General features: G+C 45.0%; 2 protein-coding genes across 3 annotated transcripts in view; one reads left to right on the top strand and one right to left on the bottom strand.

Annotated features, from left to right (window-relative positions):
- Positions 1 to 16030, top strand: part of ST6GALNAC3 (ST6 N-acetylgalactosaminide alpha-2,6-sialyltransferase 3) — a 1845830-nt gene extending 1829800 nt beyond the window's left edge. For both annotated transcript variants that reach the window (XM_069232255.1, XM_069232256.1), the window contains one exon: positions 13299 to 16030. In XM_069232255.1, the coding sequence (XP_069088356.1) occupies positions 13299 to 13485 (187 nt within the window). In that variant the 3' untranslated portion in view covers positions 13486 to 16030. The remainder of the gene's footprint in view (positions 1 to 13298) is intronic.
- A 2111-nt stretch (positions 16031 to 18141) lies between these two features.
- On the bottom strand, positions 18142 to 20067 carry LOC138293924 (leucine-rich repeat flightless-interacting protein 1-like). The gene has a single exon (XM_069233204.1). It carries the CDS (start codon positions 19744 to 19746, stop codon positions 18142 to 18144), a length of 1605 nt encoding a protein of 534 aa, XP_069089305.1. The 5' UTR covers positions 19747 to 20067.
- Between the last annotated feature and the right edge of the window lie 5963 nt (positions 20068 to 26030).

The raw sequence follows: 26030 nt of genomic DNA, 5'->3' as shown, positions 1-26030 counted from the left end.
GGAGAAAACTGAAAACAATAACAGGAAAGATGGAGGGAGAAACTAAACATTGCACAGGAAAAAATAATAATGAAGCCATCACTGACCCTTGATGGACATCAATTAGTGGTAGGGTTATTCCCTATAACAAGTCCCAATGGACTGAAAAGGAGTGATCAGAGAGATAAAAGAAGAATCATTTAAGAGATGGGCAAGTGATAGTTAAGGAGCATGTGGAAGTTTGAAAAGTAGAGTATTATATTGTATTGTTGCATTAATATACAGCTTAGAACTCCTAAGTGGGGCATGGAAGTGCGTACCTACATGGACAGCAAGCTACGTAGGGTGTGTGGTTTGAAAGGTGTTGCCTTTGTTTTCTGATCCTATTTGGAAAGTCTTTTCATGTAGTGAGTAAGGACCATTGAGGTGTGGTTATCCTACTATAGGATGCAGCTCATAGCAGTGTGACAGATGATGCGATGTCAGATTCAGACCTGCAAGTAATACAATATGAAGAATGCTGTAGATAGTCCAAGAAGTATGAGAATGCATGTTAGGTGATTAGGATGACCTTATTTGAACATAGGTTGATGTGAGAGTGATTTTCTGCTGAATGAAGTACATGGAATACCAACTGAAAGGGTCTAACCAGACTATACGACGAGTGACACCAGCATAGAGGATTTAAAACAAGTCATTTCAGTGTTTTTTCAAAAGTGTGGGACTGGGATACTAGGAAGTGACTTGAAGGAGAGGACGGGTGTAGGCTTCTTTTAGTGGAGGTAATACCAGTGCACTGCAGTAACTGCCAGGTATGAGGGAGTGATGTATGGGAAATGTTAGACAAAGTAGAACTTTGAAGGAGAGAGCAAGAGTTTTGATTGGTTGTACACTGAAATGATGAGTTGGAGAGACTTGAACAATTGGCAAATTTGAGCAGAGGAATGAGCTCTGCAGGTGAAGTGGCACTGAAGCCCATTATTTGAAGGGTATATGAAAGTGATTGAATACGCTTTGTATAAAAAAAATATATAGGCTTTTTGTTATATACTGAATTATATTATAGCCCTGTTTTTGTATATCTGCCGACAAATGTAACTGTTATGGAAATTCAGTGGTGCTTACTTTACCAACCACAGAAGGATGGTAGGCTAAGTGTGCTCACTGTGATTCTAACTGATAACAGGCATTGAAACTTCAGCTGTGAGTACTAATCATTGTGAGCATATATCACTTTTTATTTTTCAATCAGTAGTTTCAATTATCTACACAGTAAAAGAAGTGAGCACAATGCAAAAGAGAAAAGTTACGCACGTGAATGAAAGAGTACGATTTATGTTTCAGGGTCAGTATGGACAGGTTGTGTCTTTCTTGAGAAGAGTCTTACCGCTGGAGAAACCCTCTATTGCTCTTAGGGCTGGAGCAATCATGTGATCAGAAGGAGCTGATACTCAATAACAATGACAAAACAAGAAAGAAGACTAGGTTAATTGGAACCATCACTGAATAATTGTATAGTCCACGTTGAGGATGTGTTAGTGTCAAGCAGTGCCTGTGGATTTAGTACAGATCTGCCACTGTAAGAGGCACCTTTACCCAGTTGTAGACTCCCACACAGCACTGCATTGAGCCCAGAGTCTTTGTGTCACCTGCATCTGGGTTTACCTCGGACTTGACAGCAAATCCAATGACCTCAATGCCATCAAATCACGTTATGCTACAATGTCCACGCAACTGACTACTATATCACTGTTGGACTTTTGGCCATACGCATGGTCATCCCTAGTCTTTTTGCCTCCTTCCTCCTGGTTTTTCTGACCTTTCGCTGTTGGCTCTAGGACTCTGAGCACTTTATCACTGCTGACCAGTGTTAAAGTGCAGGTGCTCTCCCATCTAAAGTTGGTATGATTGGCTTATACCTGATTGGCATATTTAATTTACCTATAAGTCCCTTGTACAGTGGTATCTCTATACCCAGGGCCTGTAAATTAAATACTACTAGTGGGCCTGCAGCGCTGCTTGCGCCACCCACTGAAGTAGACTTTCAAACCTGTCTCAGGCCTGCTAGCGCAGGGCCTGTGTGCGCAGTTTTCTGCCACAGGGACCTGGCATCTAAATTTACTTGCCAGGCCCAGGACTCCCCTTTTACTACATGTAAGTCACCCCTAAAGTACGCCCTGTGGGCAGGGTGCCATGTATGTAGAAAGGCAGGACATGTGCCATATTGCATGGCCTGTCCTGGTAGTGACAAACAGCCTAACTTGGTGTCTCACTGCTGTGAGTGCTGCCTTCTCATAGGATTGCATTAGAAATGCCCTGCCTTATGTGTAGGGGTATTGTCTGATTTATGAGGGCTAGCGTAGGCGTGTTTGGTATGGTTGTGATGGTGATAATAAATACTGCTTACTGGTGTGTGTGTATTTTTTATTACTATCACAGAAATGCCACTTCTAGAAAGTGCGCATTTATCTGTGCTTATGATTCTGGTGTTTTGCAGCTTGACTCCAATCCACGTCTGGGCAGAGTGACAGTTGGGGCTTTGTGCATACTTTTCAGACAGCCTGTACACAGGGAGGGTGGAGGTGTCACTGAGGTGCATCTACATACTGAATAGTCTTCCTGGGCTGAGAGAAGGGAGAGGCGGGGCACACCTACATTTGTAAAGGCTGTGCCCTGGCCTCACACAATAGGGTCGTTAACCCCCCACTGATGTTTGGAGCCTGTGCTGAAAGGAGAGAGGGGGCACTCCCAGAACCAGTTGTAACTGGCTGGAACCTCCTCTCCCTACCACTGTAAAACTAAAACACTGTAAGAACTGACTATAAGTACAGGGGAATTTTCCCCACAATTTGAACATTCTTGGAACTTGGAACTGGACACAGAACGCTGATGAATGGACTCACCAGGAAACCGCCATGGACTGCTGCTGCTGTGCTGACCTGTGACCTGCCTGGTCACTAGGAGGAACTGCCACCATCTGCACCCTTTGTGCTGGCCTGTAGCTGAGCCCACCAGCCCTGTGCTCCCTCTTGTTAAGTTGTTCCCAGGGGCAGGGTGCTGTGGCCCCTGACCCCTGCAACGATCTTCTACATCTTTGACAGGATGCTGGAGGAGAAAAAGGCATTCTTTTAAGTGCTGGGCTGCTGATGCACTATAGCGCTTGGAAAGCGCTTTTCTTTTCCTAAAAGAAATCACCGCCGCAGCCCTGGCTTTTAAATTGTGCCCTTGCGCTTCCTGGAGCGCGTTTCTGCTGAGAGGAAATCACCGCCGCAGCCCAGGCTGCATAATTTTCGGAAGCGCTGTGAAAAGCGCTTCGTGAAAGAAAATCACCGCCGCAGCCCGGGGAACTTAATTCTGTAAAGCGCGAGGATCGCGCTCCGTTCCGTGCCCCCGGGGCACAAGAAATCCACCTGGGACGTGACAAGGAGCAAGCCTGCTCCTAGCGGTGCCCCCGGGGTAGGGATCGCTCCGAGGAGCGCCCCCGGGGCACCGGCCGGCCCGACCGGGTGCCGGCGTTGTGTGCGAGCAGGAGGGAGAGGAGGACGCCTCTCCCTCACCTGCTCCAGCCCCGGAGGGCTCTCTCGGCGTGTGCGGGCGGGGCAGCAGCCTCATCGGAGGCTCGCCCGTGCCGCCGGCTTTCTGGTGGGCCCCCTCGTGGGCCCAGGGCAATTGTGAAGGGGTCTCCCCTCTGAAAGGGCCAGCGGAGGCCCCGGGAGACCCCAGGAGTTTGCGGGCCCCCAGAGGGGCCTGTTCGCAGAGTGGAGGGGGTGCGTGGCGCCCCCTTCCAGATCCTCAGGATTTCCCTGACCTTGGCCCCCCACAGGAGGGCCGGTGGAGGCCCGGGGGGCCCCCAGTGATTACGGGTCCCAGGAGGGGCCCGTCAGGAACGCTGAGAGGGTGCGTGCCACCCCTCTTTGGCCCAAATATGCACAGGAGGCCCCCGTTTTGCGCAGAGGAGCGCCGGGGGCCCCATTGGTTGTTTAGGCACTGGAAGTGCCGCCCCATTATTCGTTTTAGGCACTGGAGGTGCCTTTTCATCATTTTTCAGGTACTTTAAAACGGACTAATGTAACGTTGATTTAAAGTTCTTTTTACAGACTTTGTAATTATGTTATATTGCCTGCCTGTCCTATGATGTGTTTACATATGTGTGCACATGTTCCTTTTATGGGCATGACTTGCTAATATGTTTGCTTAACTTGCCATAGGTTTTCTAATGTTCCTACTATGGGCGTTTTATGATATTCTTATGACAAGTGTGCTAATGTGATAACGTGTTTCCTGACTACTGCTTATGTTGCAGAATACTGAGTAACCTGTGTGTTATGTGTGACTACTGCTAGTTTGCAGAGTAACTAATGTGTAACGTTCTGACAACTGCTAAGGTAGCAGGATAGTACTGTTATGTGATGTTGGTCTAATAATTACGTGGTGTACAATACAGTGTATTTTCATATAATCTGGTGTTGTGTTTCCTTTGTGGTGGGGATATTGCGTCACATGTATGTGTGTGTTGTGCAAACGCTTTACGCATTGCCTCCGGGTTAAGCCTGACTGCTCGTGCCAAGCTACCAAGGGGGTGAGCAGGGGTTATCTTGGACGTGTAACTCCCTTGCCCTGACTAGAGTGGGTAAGTTCTGCCTGGCTGAGGTGCATACCCTAGCCAACCAGAAACCCCATTTCTAACAATCACCTTAGTTCTTTCTTTCTGCTTATGTTACTTGATACTACGGAATAAGTTCCAAAATGACTTCAACACTATATTAAGCTTACATCAAATGTGTGCTTTGGGATAACATCTAAATAACTTCCTACTTGTCTGTCCCGCTTATATTGCTGCAAGGGAAAAAGACGAGCCCAGAACCTCACAGACAACGGACCATGCACAACTTGCTTTCCACCTTACAGATTACATTATTCATATATTACTAAGGCTATGGCCCTACACCTAAAAGAAAACTTGTAAATGGGAAGTGACAAGGAAAATATTAACTAAGAAAATTGGTGGTCTATGATGTTGGGAGTGATGGGAGGATGTTCAGTGTTCCATCTGCCACCCAGATCCAGACCGTTGACGAGACTGAGGAAAAACACAAACTGTGCATGTCCGAGGGGTCAGCACTCCATGATTAGACTATTAAACGTGTACAGTTTGCAGTGTTTACATTGCTGGTACACATTGATATATGAGAGAGCTGCACGTCAGGGCTGTAAGCAGAATGGTAGGCCCTTTATCACATCAAGAGTGTATTTACAGCAGTGCAGGTCCTCCATACAGGCACAGTTAATTATAATGGTGATTTAATACAGATATTTCCATGTGGCATGAGAACCACAGCCAGGGGCTGAGCACCTGTAATGCTATATGAGGCAGCCTGAGCTGGGCATATCACAGCTGGCAATTCAGAAAAAAGTATAAAAATAGTTTGGACTCCTCACACGTGGAGGTGCATGGATGTGTGTCTGTGTCAGATTGTGTGCACTTATGTCTTTGCACATATGTATTTGTGCATATGTGTGTGGGTGTGTACATTCCAGCTATAATGCTGGCCACGAGGAAAACCAAAAGGTGATTGTTAGAGTGTTCGACTTAACCTCAACCAGTTACTTACTCTGAGCTTTATGCCCATCGTTTTTCCCCACTGTACCGCTTGTGGCAATTGATGACATACTTTGATCATTCATGGCATATTGAAATCTACCCTTTTAAAATGTTGCCTCTGGCACGAATCTGGCAATTGTTAGTTTGTTGAGGTCATCCATGACTTCAGGGTGCCAGCCATTGGTATAACTGTGGCTCTGTCATACTACTGTTAATTACTTGGTTATTGTGGCCATACATGTCGTGATGGTGTCCATCCAAGGTATGATGTAGGACTTTTCGTATTGTTGGTAGAAGGTGGGCATCCATTTACGATGATGCCCACTTTTGGTATAATGCTTTTTAATGCATAAATCAGCAGTTCTTTGCAGAATTGTGGGCTTTCGTGGCATGGTGTGATGAAAATTAAACATTAATTTGTTGGAGTAGTACCTGTGATTACATGCTGAAAACAACAAATTGATGTTTGGGACCAAAGCATCTACATATTAAAAAAATAGAATCTTGTATTTCAGGTCCAGCATATGTTTTGTTTTAGGAAAATTGCTTATTTTTCCAAAATGAAAAGCTTTAAATTGCTCTCAGTAAGACGTCCATTTTTATGAATTGGCAACCTTATGTTCAGGGCGAAAATTATTGCATTTCCAAATACAAATTTAAAGTAGGCCCAGATAAAATTTAAGTTACAGCAGTGTAGTTCACGTAATTTCGAGAATTTCGTACTAACTTGTTATGTGAAATTCCTGGAATTACGCATTTATGCCCCATTCGTTGCAACATTTTGCCACAAGCATGTTGAATCTGAAGCAAGGGGGCATGAAGTATTTTCATTTCACGTAATTAAACATAGTTTTGCGTATGTTTCACTAAAGGTTTATTAATTATGTAAAGGAAAATAATGTGAATTTCACACTGTCAAATAAAAAGCTGATATTAAAGTAATAGTCGCTATTGCTTTCTTAGAATTTAGACTGCGTGACTGGAGTAAACCAAGGCTTGTTTGAACCTAAAAATCTTTCATTGCCTGGTTGATAACATTGATGTATGAGCCTGCTTACCTGCTTACTACCTGGGATTGTTCGATTTATCAATTTTCCCTCTATTCCACCATGGTCCTGTTAAGGAGTTTTTCAGGGAAGGATAGAAGAGAGGAAGGACACTATATATAGATCTCTATGTAGATATGAACAATGAAAAACTGAAATTGCTTACGTTTATGACTGCGAAGGCTCCGTTATCGGGCAGGTTTACTACGCGCATGATAGGCCTGGTCTGTCTTTTTAAGTGGGAAAGTTTCTGGACCGATTTACTATCATCTCATAGTTTGTGAATACCAAAAAAATCAACACACAAAAGTGAAAGTTTACTTTTGTTAATCAGGCCCAGAGTGTGCATTTTAGTGGCCTGTGGGCAAAAATGTAAACCTGAGCATGAAATGGTAATAACACTGCCTGGGCTTTCAGTAAAACCCTTTATTTGGGATAACCACCTGAGAAAATTGTGTCAGAGGCCCTTCTATTTAGGACAGCTTTCTGACACCCTGTTGCTTTTTCCCATCCTTGACCAAAATGTATACCATGGGGGTGCTAGTCCTGTGCAAAGTATGTTCCGCGTGCTGAAAGAAAACTGTCAGGGCACCCTTGTAAAAGTGACTTCCCCCTTGAAGGAGAAACAGCTTTGATTAAAAAACATGTGGCCCCTGTTGGAAAGCGTTTGATACGGTCATATGCGTACTTGCTCCGTCAGTGTTTGTTGTGCTTATATCTGCATCATGTCTTAGTTGGTCTCTACTATTGCGGCTGCCCACCGCCATGCGAATGCCCCTTTGGCACAAATTAGGATTTTGAGAGCTGCACACACCTATGCATGCTCATCTACAGATGTGCATCCACTGGTACTCCTTGCAACTTCTTAAAATTGAGAAGATAGTCCTCTTTCCTGAGGATCTTTATAAAAGGTAAATGTTTTTTTTATTTTTTTATCCGTCATAAGATGCTGTGTTGATATGGCTTTTTTTTAAAGAAATCCTTCCAGTGGACACTGTTGATCTTGTTGACCTTCTCAGTGTTCAAAATCTATAGGTAAATTGAAAAAGAAGACTGGAACATTCCATCATCTCCAGTATGCAACAAGCAAACTATAAATTTGATAGGCAGGATGCTCATTTGCGGCATCACTTGATTTCTCCCACTTTAAACGTCCCTCCTCAGTTGAAACAAAGACATGGCAAAAGAGAAATGAGGAGACTTCTGACTATTGTATTGCCTTTGCAAGACCACATCTGAGCGGGCTTCCTGCCAATGTCGTCCCCATGACAAAGGGAAAAGGGAAAGATTGGCGAAGGATGCTCTTCTGGAGTAAGTGATTAACCCTTGCCCCACACCACATATTGCCAAAGTATTATGTTTTAAACTCATAGCTAAAATAACCATAATATATTTCGAAACATAGGGCCATATGTATAAAAATTAGGAATACCAATTTCCCTATTGCAGTTCTTACGAATCGCAATGTGGAAATCACAACTCCTAATTTATTAAAGAATATATTTTTAAAAAGTGATTCCTAGAGGGTTTGCAAATTGACCTACCTTATGAATATTAATGAGGAGGTCGCAATTTCTGACCCACAAAGAATCACAACAATCACAGGGTTGGGCCCCTACTGAGGTAAGCAGACCACCACGCCTGTGATTGCTTTTTAATAAAGCACACATTGTTTTCCCTGAAATGCAGCCTGTTTTCCTTTAAGGAAAATGGGATGCATTTGAAAAGAAAAATGAAACTGCTCTGAAAAATAAAAATTACAAATTGTAGAAAAGGAAATGGTCCTATTGCACCCCTTTCCATTTGGGAATGGTTACCACTGCCTTTTCGTAGTTGGTAATTTAATGTTTTGAGACTGTAATTTGTTCACAACACAATAAAACATACCACTGCGAATCAGTATTTGGAAAGGACACCCTAAACATTGCCCCTTTCAATTAACAAATCGCAAACCCATTGCAATTTGATAATAAGTTACCGAATTGCAATTTTGCTTTTGTACAGTTAAAAAAAAAAAATGTGGTTACAAATGGCTCATGCTATTTGCAATCCCCCAAAAAGTTTTGTACATGTGGCCCTTTGAGCTGCCACCACACTTAAAATTGATGAGCACCCCAAGCAACCAATAAAAAGAGTCTCAATGTACCTGTGCTCTGTGTCAGTTCCAAAATATTCAGAAGGAAAACAAAAAATGTATATACATGTACAGTTCCTCAAGAATCAACTTGCACATAAATGGAAGTTTATAACTGTGGTATGCTTTAATTTTACATAATGTGATAGTCACGAGGCAGTTTAGATCAACCATGCAACATTACACTATTATATACACACATACATGAATGTCTTGCAATATTGTTGCATTTTCTCGTTTGTGGTCCATGTTTTATGGAAAGAAGAGGGAATATTTTAGAAGGGATATAATCAAAGGGCATATATGCCTCCATTATTGTTAGATGACAGCTACATAATTGCTTAAAGATTAAATACCTTATTTAAAGTTAGATGGGCGCACAACTTCAGTGAAAAAGTGACAGATGTACTATCTGCCTTATTAAGAGTTCTTTTAATGTACATGTCAGACTAAATATGATGGAAGAACATCTGCCGCTTTTTAGGCAGATAACTCTTCCCCAGACTAATTAGATCACAAATCAATTTAAGGAATAAAATATGAATATTGCATGGCTAAATCACTCCTTAGATCTCATATAAGCCCATTAACAGTAACAAATAGAAAAGGTATGAGAGGCCACAGCTTCCAGTAATTAAGTGTAATATCATCGACACTAATCAACCAACAACTGCTGGGGTATTTAACATAGAGTAGCTCAGGATATATGAAAGAGCTGTGGCAAAACACATATTTTGACATTGTTGATTCTCTCAATAAGAGTCCATAAGAAGTTGATCCATTGCTTTGAGAATGCTGTGCAATCTCATCATTGGTTAAACTTTAATGGCCAATCTATGGTCCAGAAATGCATGCAATCTAATTTCTGAATGTTCTTCAGCAGATAGGAGACTTATTAACTAAAAGTCTTTCAGCTTAGCAGCAAGATCATAATACTTGTTGGTATTTAACTGCTATCTGGACAGCTGACAACAATTGGTACTTCAATATCTGTAAAGCATACCATGGTATCTAGGTTATATGTGAAGAACATGATATCATCAATCAACAACATGCACCTACGTTCATACATGGGCCATGCAATATATATTATGTGCATCTATTTCAGTCATTTGGATCAGGCTGGCCAAACAAAGGGAAAAAGAGATTGAGGTACTTATCAGCTTTGGAGCCTTCCCAGTTCACTTGCTAAGGAGTCTGGCAGGGGCTCTTCGAAGCTTGATGCAGCAGAATGTGTCTTATATAGCATGGCAGGTATTTATTGTGATGAAATGCTACTTTCCACTTCATTATTCAGAGGTGTGAGAAATTGGATTGTTGGTTGATTAGGATGTGAGCCCGGGTCATGGAGCAACCGCAATCCTTGTCCGGCTAAGGCACAAGTAAATCCCACATTTACCTGTGCTTACCATCTGGTAGCTTGGCCCAGAGCAGTCAGTCTTAACTTGAAGGCAATCTTTAAAGTATTTGTGCAACACTTTGAACAGTGAGGCACTGAAAACACCACACAAAAAAGAGCCAACACCAGGTCAGAAAAATAGAACTTAATTTAATAAATGAAACAATACCAAAACGACAAAAATCCAATAAGTAGAACTTGAGTTATGAATTAAAAAATAATAAACTGCAAAATAGTGCTTAGAAGCAAGAAACATCAACTGGGGATATCTGGTCACACTGGATCAGGACAAAGCCAAACAATTCAGGCTGGCTGAGATGGAGCATGGGCTGGCTACAGGGACCCAGCTAGGCCTGCTGAACCACAGTGTCCTAAATTCTGGTTGCAGTGCATTGTGTGGGTTTTAAAGAAAAATGTGTCATGCAGCCGAGTCGATGTGTTGGTTCCGAGATGCAGCAAGGCTATGGTGTGAGGTCCTGTTGCATCATCGTCGAAAATCCCATTGATGGGGCTTGTGAGGAGAAGGACAGTGTCAGAGATGCGTTGTGCAGATGAGATGATACATCAGTTCCAATGACCGTTGAGGCTGCAATGTGGAGCAGCAGCATCATCGTCAAGACTGCCATTAACAAGGGATGCAAGGAGCTTGCAGTGGTGGTTCTGAACGGGATGCATCAGTCCCAAGATGTGGGGTGCAGCAGCGATATGCATCTGTTTCATTGCTCAGTAGTGGTGATGCGCCAATATTGCTCCATGCAGAGGCAGCGATACATCAGTTCTGCTCCCTCAGCAGAGGATGTATTGGTTCTGCTGGAGCAAACACCTTAGGCTCACTTCCAAGAGTCCAGGACTGGGGTGGCAACACTTTGCAAGCTGGACTCACAGATGGCAAAGTCCAGGTCCAGGAGCACAGTGGTTGGAAGTATTTTATGTCCCCGAGATGTCAGATCAGGATGCTTGCCAACTAGCCCTTAGAGTCACTCTGGATTCTAGGTTGGAGAGATTCAGGTCTAGTCCTTATCACTCCCAGGCAAGATGCTAGCAGATCAGCACAGCAAAGCAGGAGCCCAGCAGAGTAGCAGTCCTGCCCAGGATGGCCCATCAAGGTCCATCAGGTCACATCTAAGCTCCCATTGTGTGCGGAGTGTCTAGAATATACAAAGCCCAGCTGTCACTCCATCCCAGACATATGAGCAGAGACAGGCAGAAGGAACCAATTGTCTAGAGAGAATGCCAACTTTCTAAAATGGCGTTTTCAGAATTGTAATTTAAAACTTGACTTCACCATAAGGTGAGATATTGAATTGTGATTTCAGAGACACCGTACTTGGAAAATCTATGTCTGGAAGAGGCAGGAGTCATGGGGCAAGCACTTAAATGGTTGTCCTCGTTTTTTGACAAATGCAACTTCCATGTCAGGGAAGACCCATTTTTCTCAGCCATGCACCATTTGAAATGCGGGGTTCCTCAAGGCTCCTAATTGAGCATGACACTGTTTAAGTTGTACATCCATCCTTTATCAAATATAATCTGCCCCTTGGACTACTCTACGGTACCCTATGCTGATGACACGCAGATCCTTGTTTCATTAACTCTATATACAGCAATGATTCAACAGCAACTTAATGTATGTCTACAGCAAGATGCTGACTGGATGGCTGCAAGCTGTCTGAAGCTCAACAGTGACAAAACAGAGGTTGTGTTATCAGCAACAACCCACCACTCTGGGACCATCTCAGCTGGCCACCCCTCCCTGGGCAACCATCCACTCCCAAGGTGGAAGTAAAGAGTCTGGAATTTATTCAGACTCACCATGGGTACCCAGGCCCAAAAGCTATCTGCCCACTGCTTTGGCTTACTGCAGACCCTCAGAAAGACTCTTAAATCGTTGCCTGTTGCATTTCGGAGAGTGGTGGTTCAAGTCCTGATCGTATTTTGCCTCAACTATGAAAACTCTCTTTATATTGGGAGGCCACTTTCATTCATTAAAAGACTGCAGGTAATTCAAAACAGTGGCCTGGATCCTCTTGGGTATCCCAAGTCTCTACAGCACTCACCACATTGCACTGGTTACCCATCAGCAAGTCAAAGTACTGTGTATGACACGGCACACAACACAAGACTAGGCCTCACATCCTCTATCACTTGATTAGTCCTAATCAGCCAAACATAGCACTTAGATCAACCAGCCTGCTCTCGCTCTGTGCCCGATGTTGAGGCCTTTCCTTTGCCTTTATTGCTCTGAAGCTCTGGAACTCTCTGTCTCACTCCCTCAGATCAAATAACAACCTTCGCTGCTTCAGAAAACAACTTAAATTTAAATCTCACATATTTGATTAGGACTTCTAATCTGAGCTTTACCTTCCTATCTGAGCTTTACCTTTTTAAAGCTAGAAAGCCTGTCGGGTAGCCATGAGCACATTAAATCTCCATGAATTAAACTAAGGTCCCAGTTGGAAGTTATTACTTGTAAAAAGTTATAAGGCAACTCCAATGTTATCCTATGGGCAGAGATAGGTCTTGCAGTCATGAAAAACCTAAAAGTACATGTCCAACTTTTTAAATACTCTGGACCCTGCCCCTGAGGGCTGCCTATTGCCTACCTTAGGAGTGACTTATATGTAGGAAGATAAATGGAAGGTTTTGGCCTGGCAAAAGGTTTACTTCTCTTGGTCGACATGACAGTTTTAGTGTAAAATGGTTAGCTATGGTAATCATTCAAAAAATCAAAACAACTATGGTTCAACATACATTATTTTTCATAAATATTATAGGTTGAATTTCCTCTTCTTGTACAAATTCTCATCTCTGCTATAGCTATTGCAAGACTCCATCTTAACAGTCTGGCTTTTTCTTACTCTTCTAACTCTGACCTTTTTTATACATTGAAAACTGCGATGGGCTTTGTTAATATTTTAAAATAATTTGGTGTTTGTATTTACCAAAACACTACATTTGCTATCATGCCTATACAGTGCTGGTGCTGCATGATTTCCAAAGAACTTTGTCACTCTACACAATGATTGGCATTTGTGTTTATTTTTAAAGATGTTTAGCTCCTTAAGAAATATGTTTTTATGTAGACATTGATTAATGTAGAACACCCAATTTATTTGTGTTTTCTTTTTATATCCCCAGTTCTGAAGGATTTAGAAATGTCCCCTACCATTACTACGAAGAAGGAAGAAGTGAATGTGAGGAATACCTCCTGCATGAAAACGCCCCTTATGGAGGTCATAGGTTTATCACAGAAAAGAAAGTATTTTCTAAATGGGCCAAGAAGCGTGCAATAATATTTACTCATCCAAACTGGACAGTTCTTTGACCATGGGTGATCCGGACGTCATACTCAGTATTCACATCAGCAAGGAATAGATCTTGTAATTCAGAGCCATTTTGGTGAAGGCGTAAAACATGCAAAAAAATGGAAATGCAATCGAAATGGTTCAGATGGCGGACAAATCAGAGTGATCTTTTCTGGACAGATGTGATTTAGTCACGTTGTTTTATAAACATAATGCACTTTATTCTTCAAACAGAATTTCAGTCACATAAGATATGAACTATTCTTGCCTGAAGCTATATTTACAGTGTATATTGAAAAACACAATGGGTCTGAATGAGCAAGCTGTGCCGTTCCACAAATTCCAGTTGCCTACTAACCATATTTTACCTTCAAATGATTACTATAAATGAATAATACATGATTACTATAAAGAAGTAATAAGCGTTCTAGACTGTGAAACCTAAAGTTTTTGAGGCTGACATAATTTTGTAGAATAAAGAAAGGAGATTATTAGTCATTCTCACCACCATTATCCAACTCACCCTTCTGCCCTTCCCCCATGTACATCCTCTCCTACAGTGGGCACCCTTTTTTTGGTAGTATTGGCCCAGTGTGGTGACTTGTTCTGGCAATCACCACTGGGAGGTGGTGTGCGAAGTCTGCTCTGATTATTTTTAAATGTAGAACCATTTTAAGTCCTTAATTTTAGTTTGTTGAAGTACTTGAAGTCCAGAAAGTTTATAGGACACTTTCATGATGATTGTCTGTCATTAGGCATGCCATCAATTATGTCATTTGATATGTCATCTGTGTAGTAATCACTGATGTCATTTTACATGTAACAAGTGATGTGATATGTGAGGTCAAAAGTTTCATATGACGGTGTGCAAATTATAGTTATTTCACCGTACTACAACTGGCAAATTGCAATGTGGTCCGGTTTTTATGTTACTTCTTATCTCATTTAAACACCTAATGAAGACATGAGTGTGTATTCAATCATATGTTTTCATGTACAATCCATTAACATTTAGCACATTTAGGCAAATTTTAAGAAGAAGATGACAAAGCAATATGTTTCTAAAAGTATATAGCTGTGTCAATGTTCCCTGACATTCACTTCAATTAATAATTGCCATTTGGATTATTTTAAGCACATTGCAACCATATTATACCTGCTCCAGTTTGAGTGCATAATTTTAAAGTACAGTAATTAAGGAAAGTTTTATTGTATCTATTGTTCTTACTAGATATTGTGCCAGTTGTTTTGTGGGCATTATTTCACATGTGCACATCAGCAAAGTTCATCTACTTTTGTTTGACATTTTTTTGGGTCTGTTTCTGTCTGTAAAACAAATTGCTAGCAATTCTTTAACATGTACATAGAATGGTCTTTGGCTTCACCACAGGTTTACCAATGATTTACTCAACTGGTATTATCAAACTCTAGTGATCATGCATGTTTTTGGAATAGGGCAACTTAGTGATAATCTATTTTGGCCTTTTACACTTCGCCCAATCAGGCTCCATACAAATACATCCTAGAAAACTCTAAATGAACTTATAATAATTGATAATGGAAAATGCACAGATATCTCTTTATACCATAATTTATATTAGTACATTTCTACTTCCACAAGCGTACATTCGTTCAACTGTTTGCACTACATACTGTGAAAATATAAACATAGGCTTCTATAGTTTGACATTTTAAACCATTTTTATCTTTTATATTGCATGTATAAGAAATTGTAAACATATTTACTTGTATTGTAATGTATACCTATAAACATCTCTGGATAATTCATAGTGCTCCATTTTATCTTCAGCAGTATTTCTATATTATGTATTTATAAACATTTTACACCACCATAAAATGAAGGAACTGGGACCTATACATAATCATGTCTTGTTTGTCCACCTTTTTTGACCACGATATATATTAGGTCTTTATGCAACTACTAGAAGCACAGTTCTCAAAAAATAATCTGCTATGCCAATGCATGTAGTGCATTACCCAAAAAATAATCATGTCCCATGAATTTTGATTGAGTCTTGCTATAGCTATAGCGGATATGAGAATTTGTACAAGAAGAGTAAATTCAACCTATAATATTTATGACAAATAGTGTATGTTGAACTATAGTTGTTTTGATTTTTTGAATGATTACCATAGCTAACCGTTTTACACTTATTGTGACATAGTCAGTTCATTGTCTTTTTTGTGTCAGTGATATTGGGGAATAATTAACCCATTTCAATCACTAATTGATGAATGAAGTGTCATTGTTAGATATCAAATCCTTTTGTAACAAAAAATTACCTTATGTTATCGAATTTGATTTGAACGTTAACCTCAACTAATTTGCTGTGATTTGAAGTTGTCATTTCCTCACCTATATGAGTATCATTTTATCAAAATGTATTATATTATTTTTATCCTTGGTTGAGAGAAATACCATTAGTCAAAAACTATGACAGTATCTCACTAGAAAATGTAATAAAGTAGTATGTTTTCATGAGCAGATTGTTTTACCAAATGCCTATGTGTATGAAAATAAAAGTATACGTTTTGATATTTCCATATTTCGAAACATGTAATTTGTTAAAACTGCATTTATAAACAATATTCATTTTTTATAGTAAATGAAAGACACACTCCCTAAAGAAGTACAAACATAAATGAATGAATGCTTGTGTGTGAGAGGTCGTGCATCCGTGATGATGAATAGCTAAGATGCACTAATTGAGGTCAGAACACATATCCAATATCTGCCACACTTATAGCAAACGAAAGGCACACTAACCTAAAAAATGCACAAACGCAAATGTTTTCTTTATGTCTGGGTTACTGTAAATGGTCAGAAACGTGCAGTATTTAATACAAAATTAGGTTCTTTAAAAGTCTATGTGTGATGCTACTGGATCTCCATCGGGCTAGATGTACAAACAGTAGGAATAGTGATTACTAAATAACAGTTTTCACATATCGCTACTTGGTAGTCACTTTTACTAATGTACAGAGGTGTTAGCTAGTCCTTAATCCCTCAGTAGCAATTCATAGTGGCCGCACATTGACCTACCTCATGAATAATAATGAGGTAGATCCCAATTTGTGACCCACTAGGATTCAGCACCATCAAAGGAATGGTGGCCTGCTGGGATCAGCAGACCAAAATGTCTGTGATTACTTTTTAACAAATCCATCTTTTTTCTTTCCAAACACAGCCCATTTTCCTTAAAGAAAAGTGGGATGCATGTAAAAATAAAAATTAAGCATTCAATTTTTATGTTTTTGCTCCGAAAAAATATGTTTTCATGTATTCATGAAGGGGAAAGGGTCCCTTTCTGAATTGGTTGCAACCAACTTTGAGTTGATGAAAAAGTGTGAATATTTTGCAAACACTGTTCGGTCGCAAAACATTGGCACATACCATTCAAATTCCGTGTCTGGAAGGGATGCCCTGAACATGCCCCTTCCAACTAGTGGATCTGTGTTCGGAAACCCAAACTGCAATTCAGAAACTAGTTCTAGAAATGCAACTTGAAGTTTGCACATTACAAAAAACATTTTTGTGGTCGCAAATCAGGCTGTTTGTGACAGCAAAAATACTTTGTACATCTAGCCCTAAATTCTGTACTTGGGAAACATATCAAATCTGTTCAACTTTAAGGAACAGAAGAATAGCAGGCAGATCAGTGGATTTGGATTACCAAAAGTATGACAAATTAAATAAGATAATAATGGAAATAGCATACAAAACATGACTTTTGCTATACTATTGTGTTTGGTGTCAGTTCTTTTTTACTTTGACTTTTCGATAAGTACATCTTTTCCTATTGAAAACAGTCATGCTATTCTTTTTAGGTGTGGCTATTGAAACCACTTTGGTTGTCTCCCTAGACTATAGTTTTTGAAAAGAGATCATACTTACTATATCTACACACAGAGGTGCTTTTAGTCAGTGTTGTTTATCCATTGACCTGTTGTTTTTCTTTCAACTGTTTTTTTTTTGCTTTAACAATATTTTTTCCTTTTTTCACATTTGTGAGAGACTGCCACTACCCAGACACATAAACAACTCCTTTCTCTCCTGCTGCCTTGTGGCTCAGTAGCTGTTCCTTGGTCCTGCAACCTTCCTTAAGGGCATGTATTGAAATGCAACCTTGAAGCACTGTGTGAAAATGCTATGAAATCAAAGGCCAACAGATTAGGGGGGAGGGGTAGGCCCATCCCTCTTAATTACTGCCAGCTGTTGTAGTGACAAGGTGCTAAGGATCACTGGGGTTAAATTATGAGTGCACAAGGAAAGCTAAGCTTAAATTCCAAATTTGCTGTCAATTTGAGGTCTCTGCTATATTATTCATATATTTGTTATTTGGCCTTTCAAAAGACAGGAAACCATTGACCTTTTCTTCTTTTGGAGCTAAATGTACCCATCATGCTGCTTTTAGTGTTTATTGTTTAATACAATTTTTTTTTGCTTTTGGTAGACAGCTTCCTTACCATAACACAATTAAAATAAAATAGGATACAAGGTGAGCTTGAAAATATAGATGGTGTAGGGAAAAGAGCTTCCTAAACTAGACCAGGTAGTTGTAAGTGACTGTATCGAGAATGCGTCACATTGGGTTTCAATAAATGCAGACTGCACTAGCAGGAAGGGTTTTTGCAGATACCAAGTCAACACCCTGTCAACCTAATGCAACCTTTCCCAAATGTATAACTACTAGCTCACTTACATTGCTTCTACTTGGGGGTGGCCTATTCATATTGGCTTCCTGTGTTTCAGCAACTACTTCATCTACATCCTCCCCCTGGTCATATTGGTCGCTTGCTTCTGCATTCTCATCTCTCACACTTATGCTGCCCTCCACATCTTCACTCACTGCATCAAAGAATCCATCTAAGTGTTTGCCCAAGTTCTGAAGTATTCCCTGTACATGGGACCCTTCTTCCTGGCTTTCTATGAGAGGCCCTGCAAATGACTCTTCATCTGCAGGGGGTGAAAGTGTCTCATGAACATCTAATATTTCTTTGCTTGCTGCTACTGGACATACAATTTTCTGTTCAATGACAAACTCCACTGCATCCTGAAATTCATCACTGCAGCTTTCTCTTTCTCTAACTAATTCACCCTCATGATCCCCTCCCTCCTGCAGCTGTGCTACACCACTTTCAGTTTCTAAACTTCCCAGGCCAGTATTTTTCACATTCACAATATCCTGATCCTCAGTTGCATCGGAATTGGTACATTCAACCACCTTTGAAACAGTACTTATGTCATTTTTCATACATGACCCATCTGTACTGTCTTCATTAAAAGACATGTCCCTCTTTGAAGTTTGGTCTTTAATAATTGGCATATTTTCATCAAGCCCATCTCTAAACAGGGATGGTGGGTCATCAGAGCATCCCCTGGCATGTCCAGCCTCCCCATCGTTATCTGTATGCAATGTACTTTCCGCCATAAGTGCCTTCTCAGTGTCCTGCACTGTCGCCTTCTTTGAGGGCTCCTCCTCGGAACTCTGCATGCTTTGTCCTTTCTCAACTTTCTCCACATTCTCACTTTTGATCTTCATCTGACTGGCTCGGCCTAGTGGTCCATCCCCTGTGGTCTTCAGAACTGGAGTAACGTCTCCGTCACCCTTTGTGGAAGAATCTACTAGCCTTTCATGGTAAGGACCATCCAAAATTCCCCCATTGGGTGATAAGTCGGAGCTCAGGATGATGCCATGTCTCGTAAGCATCTCTTCCTTCTGCTGCAAGGACTCCTTCATCGCATTGTACTGGATCTGTAGTACCTGGTGAGCATGCTTCTCTCTTTCAAATTCCTTGTTTTTGTCTTCATATTGCCGCTGGGTCTCAGCCAGTTGTTCCTCAAGCTCCAAAAGAACATCCTTAAGAGTATCCACCTGGTACATGAAATTGGTCTTTTCGTTATCAAGCTGGGCATTAGACACCATTGCCTTCTTATATTTCTCCTCCAATTCTGCCAGTGAGTCTTTAATCTCCCGAATGGAAGCCTCTGTGTCAACAGAGATGGAGGTATCCCCACTACCTCGGCGGGAGGAAGTCCCACCCAGTGAGGCGAGTGTAGCAGCTGAAAGGCTCGAGGCAGTGCGTGACCCCTTTTCATTGAAATCTTTATCTGGCCTTTCTTCAACCTCTTTCTGTTGCCGCTCTAGCTCCTTCATACGGATCTCTCGAGCTTCGGCACGTGCAGCACGCTTTGCAGCAAGTCGAGCCTCCGCCAGGCTCTGGGCCTCGGGGCTCAGGCAGTTCTCCATTTCCTCCATGGTGGCCTCCACTAATGCTCCAAGTTAAGCCTCCCGTGGCTGCGTCGCAGTGCCGGGCAGGCAAGTTTCAGCTATTTCGCCGCCGCCTCTGTCACCGGCGATCCACGGCCTATGGGGGAGAGTGCACGGCCCGTCTTGACCCGGGTGACCTTCGGGGCAGCCCCAGCGCCTCCCTGGACAAAGAACAGGTTGCACAGGTGCGGCCCTGCAAGGCCCTCGGCGTGGCAGCGGAGCACCTGCTTGGAGTCGGAAGGTACACACAGTGTGGCGCACTTCCCCCAGCGGCGGGAGGTCTGCAGGGGGAGACCGCGCTCCTCAGAGCCCGGGTCGCGGATGGCCTAGGGGGCTGCGCAGCACACCGATATTATATCTGCTTATCTTGCAAGTACAAGGTAATTTTTCCAACCATATACTATATGCGTTTTAAAGCCATATAAAACAGAGTTGAAAAAGGGTCAACAAATGAAATAATTGAAATGTTCCACTCTTCAATGCTTTAATGATTTTTGACCACTAAAAATATTTTTCCATTGCCATTGCTGTGAACATTTATTTGTCTGTACTAGTTCCACTGTTGAACACAGAGTCAGATTACTGGCCCACTCATCTGACTATTTGCTACTATTTGCTACTAACTATGAGCCCACTGTAGACTATAGTGGTCATTATAACCCTGGCGGACGGCGTTAAAGCTGCGGTAATACCGCCAACAGGCCGGCGGATAAAAAAAGGGAATTATGACCCAGGCGGAAACCGCCAACAAAGACAGCCACTTTAACACACTGCCCGCCACGGCGGTACAGACAAGCAGCGCGGCGGGCACCGCCAACAGACAGGCGGAAGACAATGTGCCGCCCATAGTATCACAACCTGCCAATCCGCCACCTTTTCCGGGGCGGATTCACCCTGGATAAAAACACGGCGGAAACAGTTTCTGCAATGGAAAAACGCTCACCTGAACACATCCCACGAGGAACGAGGACTCCATGGACCCGGAACTCCAAATACTCCCTGCCCTTGTCTTTCTGCTCCTCTACGACCACCATCTATGTAGGCGCCGAAGACAACGGTGAGTACTGCACCTACGACATGGGGGTGGGGAGAGGCAAAAGTTAGGGGGACACCCATCAAACACCCCCACCCCCACCCTCGCATATTACAACATACACACCAATGCATCCACAAAAATCACAGTAACAACCCACATTCCCCCCGGAAGAATGAAAAGACAAAGCAAAATCCATTCAAACATTGTAATGTTGCAATATACATGTCTTTCAAAAATATACAGATAAATACGAAATTCAGTCAGAAATATATACATTATGAGAAGTAGTGCAGATATATACATAACAATGTCCGTGCACCAACAGTCCAAAAATGCATGGGCGAGCCCCACAAAAGATACCTGACCACAATCGGAGAGAACACTGCCGGGGCATCAGATAGAAATACTACAGGCACCTCAGGGGGAAGGGAAGGGGGGGCACCTCAGCCGGATGACTGCAAAGCCAGATCCACGACGGGGCTCCATGCCCATTAATGTATCCTGGGGTGTGCAAAGCCACAGTCTCTCAAGTCTCTACAGTGGGTGGGATGCCCACTGTGCCATCCTGGGGAGTGCAAAGCCACAGTCTCTCAAGTCTCTACAGTGGGTGGGGTGCCCACTGTGCCATCCTGGGGAGTGCAAAGCCACAGTCTCTCAAGTCTATACAGTGGGTGGGGTGCCCACTGTGCCATCCTGGGGAGTGCAAAGCCACATTCTCTCAAGTCGATAACATTCTCCACTGGTTCTGGGGGGGGACTGGTGCCCAGAGTGCTTCATCCTGTGCAGGACTGAGGTAGTGGATGCATGTCTCCACTGATTCTGGAGGGGGACTGGTGCCCAGACTGGATGAGTCTCCCCGTGAAAGTTCCTGTCCTGTCACTGTCCCAGCTGCACATGGGATAAGGATGCCTGATGTGGCGGTCTATTCATTCCTACACGGTGCTTGCCCTGTTCAGCGGTCTTCACCATGGCCGTCTTGGCCCTGTTCAGCGTTGCTTTGCCATGGCGGTTCTGGACTGTTCAGCGGTGCTTTGCCATGACGGTCTTGGCCCTGTTCAGCGGTGCTTTGCCATGGCAGTTCTGGACTGTTCAGCGCTGCTTTGCCATGGCGGTTCTGGACTGTTCAGCGGTGCTTTGCCATGGCGGTTCTGGACTGTTCAGCAGTGCTTTACCATGGCGGTCTTTGCCCTGTTCAGCGGTGCTTTGCCATGGCGGTTCTGGTACGGACATTGGTGTGTGGCATGACGTTCCCTACACTGGGCATTGGTGTGTGGCATGACGTTCCATCATAGCCCACCTGGGCTGTGGCAGCCGGGGCCCTCCTTGGCACTGACTCCGGCGGTGGTCTCCTGACCAGTGACAATACTTGGGCCCTCCTGGGCTGTGACTCTGGCGGTGGTCTCCTGACCAGTGACGATACTTGTGCCCTCCTGGGCTGTGACTCTGGCGGTGGTCTCCTGACCAGTGACAATACTTGGGCCCTCCAGGGCTGTGACTCTGGCGGTGGTCTCCGGACCAGTGATGATACTTTGGCCCTCCTGGGCTGTGACTCAGGCGGTGGTCTCCTGACCAGTGACGATACTTGGGCCCTGCTGGGCTGTGACTCTGGCGGTGGCGGTGGTCTCCTGACCAGTGACGATACTTGGGCCCTCCTGGGCTGTGACTCTGGCGGTGGTCTCCTGACCAGTGACGATACTTGGGCCCTCCTGGGCTATGACTCTGGCGGTTGTCTCCGGACCAGTGATGATACTTGGGCCCTCCTGGGCTGTGACTCTGGCGGTGGTCTCCTGACCAGTGACGATACTTGGGCCCTCCTGGGCTGTGACTCTGGCGGTGGCGGTGGTCTCCTGACCAGTGACGATACTTGGGCCCTCCTGGGCTGTGACTCTGGCGGTGGCGGTGGTCTCCTGACCAGTGACGATACTTGGGCCCTCCTGGGCTGTGACTCTGGCAGTGGTGGTGGTCTCCTGACCAGTGACGATACTTGGGCCCTCCTGGGCTGTGACTCTGGCGGTGGTCTCCTGACCAGTGACAATACTTGGGCACTCCTGGGCTGTGACTCTGGTGGTGGTCTCCTGACCAGTGACGATACTTGGGCCCTCCTGGGCTGTGACTCTGGCGGTGGTCTCCTGACCAGTGACGATACTTGGGCCCTCCTGGGCTGTGACTCTGGCGGTGGTCTCCTGACCAGTGACGATACTTGGGCCCTCCTGGGCTATGACTCTGGCGGTGGTCTCCGGACCAGTGATGATACTTGGGCCCTCCTGGGCTATGACTCCGGCAGTGGCGGTGATCTCCTGACCAGTGACGACGGTGCTGGCGGTTGTGTCTCGACCGCCGGGAATGATGCCGCCCTTCTCCACTGTGACACTCAGAACTGGCTGGGCAGACTTCATCTGGAACTTCCCCACCTTTGGTGGAGTCACTGCTGACTTTCCAATCCCCTTGGAACCCATGTCAGTTGTTTTCCTACCAGGAGTCTTCACACGGTCCCGTCGTCCACTCTCAAATTTTAGAGCCTTTACAGGGGGTGGGCTGCCAGTGCCTTGGCTCCGGGTCATACTGCCTGCCCTGGTGGCCGGTGCACTCCACAAACCTTGAACAGGCACCACTGGTATTGGAGGCTTTTTGGCTGAGGCGCTACAACAGGACTGATGAATTGGAGGGGGGGGGTGCGGCCAAAAAGGTCAACTTTACAGAGGGACAGTTTCTGACGTACACTGGGATGGGTAGTTGGAGGGGGTCTGGGAGTGGAGGAAGAGGAGGTGGTTGTCGGAGGTGTCACTTTAGGTGTTTTGGGTGCAGGTGCAGGTACTGGAGGCTGTCGTGAGGTGGATGGATGTTGGGTGTGTGGTTGCCGGCGTTTGTGTACTTTGGGAGGGGGCGTCACAGACACACTGGGAGAGGACACAGGTGACGTGTACATGGCAGTGGAGGTGGTGAGTGCAGGTGAGCGGCTTGGGGTGCTGGGTCTCCTTGTGCAATTCATGGTGCCTGTAGATGTGGTGCATGCAGGTGTGTGTGTAGACGAGACTGGGAGGGAGGAGGGAGAAGAGGCGGAGGGGGACACAGTGGAGGCAGTCGATGTTGCTGTGTCTGTATGTGGGTGAGGCTTGCGTGAGTGCCTGTGGGTTGTGTGGTGCCTATGTTTGCTTGAGCTACTTGTGTGTGCTGACTTGTGTGCATGCTGGTCTGTAGGTGTGCTTGGGATGGGCTGGGGTACAGGAGATTGGGTCTGGGTGGAGGAGGTTGGAGGGGGGAGGCTGGACACAGGGAAAATGGCTGCCATCAGTGCTGAGGCCAGAGATTGCAGGGTTCGCTGAAGGACAGCCTGACCAGAATGAATGCCCTCCAGGAATGCATTACCGTGTTGCAACTCTCTTTCTACACCCTGGATGGCATTCACAATGGTAGACTGCCCAACAGTGAGTGACCTGAGGAGGTCAATGACCTCCTCATTGAGGGCAGCAGGGGTGACTGGGGCAGGGCCTGAGGTGCCTGGGGCAAAGGTGATGCCCACCCTCCTGGGTGAGCGGGCACGGGGCGAACGCTGAGGGGCTGCTGGGAGGGCGGTGCTGGTAGGAGAGGTGGCGGCTGTACCTGTAGAAGTGGGGCGCAAAGATGGTGCTGCCACCACAAGGGAGCCCCCATCGGCGAACGAGTCCGAGTCGCTGCTTGGTGATCCGGTGGCCGACGTGAAGCTCCCCTCGTCCTCCGTCCCACTGGTGCATTCAGAGTCAGAGGTGTGGCCCTCCATGGCCATGTGGGATGCCGCTCCCTCGTGCTCCGGTGCCACTGTACCTCCGCCTGATGATGCTGATGTACAAAAGGACAGGGAGAGCAGAAAAAGGGGGGGAGACAGAAGAAAGAGAGTTTGAGTGCATGGCATACAGATACCGTTGGCGGACAAGACAGACACAGCAGCCCCCTGCATTACGCCGTGCTCCTGCCCTCTGCATATGCAATTTCTGGGATATGGCCTACATGGCAATGTTGGACATCTGCACACATGGATGCCACAGGGGCAACTATACCTGTAATTGGCACTCTGCTGAGGTGGGGTAGAGTGCCACATGGCCTGCATTACGGAGGGGCCTTGCCTACCGAACTCGCCCTGGCCTAGGGAAACCCACAGCCCACCTCCCCCATCCAGACACCTCCAGTGCACGCAACGTCAGCAGAATGAGAGTGTACTCACCCCCTTGTGGCTGCTGTGATGCCCTCAAGCGCCCATCCAACTCCGGGTAGGCCACCGCCAGGATCCGGAACATCAGGGGGGTCATGGTGCGATGGGTACCCCTCCCACGTTGGGAGGCCATCCCCAGCTGAGCCTCCGCCGTCTTCTTGCTGCAGCGACGAATGTCCTCCCATCTTTTTCGGCAGTGGGTGCCCCGTCTCTGGTGGGCCCCCAGGGTCCGGACCTCCTTGGCGATGGCACGCCAGATGTCCCTCTTCTGGTGGGCGCTGACCTACATGACATGCACAAGGAAAGAGGAACAGTCATTACCAACTGCACCGTCGATGTGAGTGGCCCCCTCCCAACTCTGGCCATGTGGCCCATTCATTCCCATGCATTAATGTTCTATGAACTCGGCCCACTTCCCTCTTCCAACCAGCCCTCTTCACCCAGGCCTAGCCCATACAACGTACTCCCTGTTTACTAACCTGTTGGTCTGGAGGACCGTAGAGTAGCGTGTACTGGGGGATGACCCCGTCTACCAGTTTCTCCAACTCCTGTGCAGTGAAGGTAGGGGCCCTTTCCCCAGACGCAGCAGCCATCGTCGCTTCCAGACCGAGGTCACAGCAGCACTTGCAGTGTAGGTCCTCTCCTGTCGAAGGTCAGGTATCTAGTGATTGAACAGATAGAAAATGGCAGTGACGCCCGCGGCGGTGCGCATCATCACCGCCGGCGCACCTGTTCATTGGCTCCTGGGACCCATAGGGTCCTATGTCAACCAATGCAGCATTGCGCCGCGGTCTACGAACGCCTACAGCGACGGTGTGCAATGCCAGCGCAGTTACCCCACGATCCAATTGTCCCAGTTTAGAGGTCAGGTAGCCACCATTTCAGGGGCCCACATGGCTTAATTTACCTCTGCGTCACACATAGCTAGGCCTACACTCAAAACACATACAGGAAGGGTTTTGTGAGTGGTGTAGTCTTGTGTGTAACTGTGGGTACATACCTGGAGGAATAATGACTGATTCGTCGTTGTTGTCCTTCGTAGGCACCGTC

Source organism: Pleurodeles waltl, chromosome 4_2 (genome assembly GCF_031143425.1).
Source record: "Pleurodeles waltl isolate 20211129_DDA chromosome 4_2, aPleWal1.hap1.20221129, whole genome shotgun sequence".
Taxonomy (NCBI): Eukaryota; Metazoa; Chordata; class Amphibia; order Caudata; family Salamandridae; genus Pleurodeles; species Pleurodeles waltl.
Note: the sequence above shows the minus strand (reverse complement) of the source record. Positions and strands in the feature narration are given on the sequence as shown.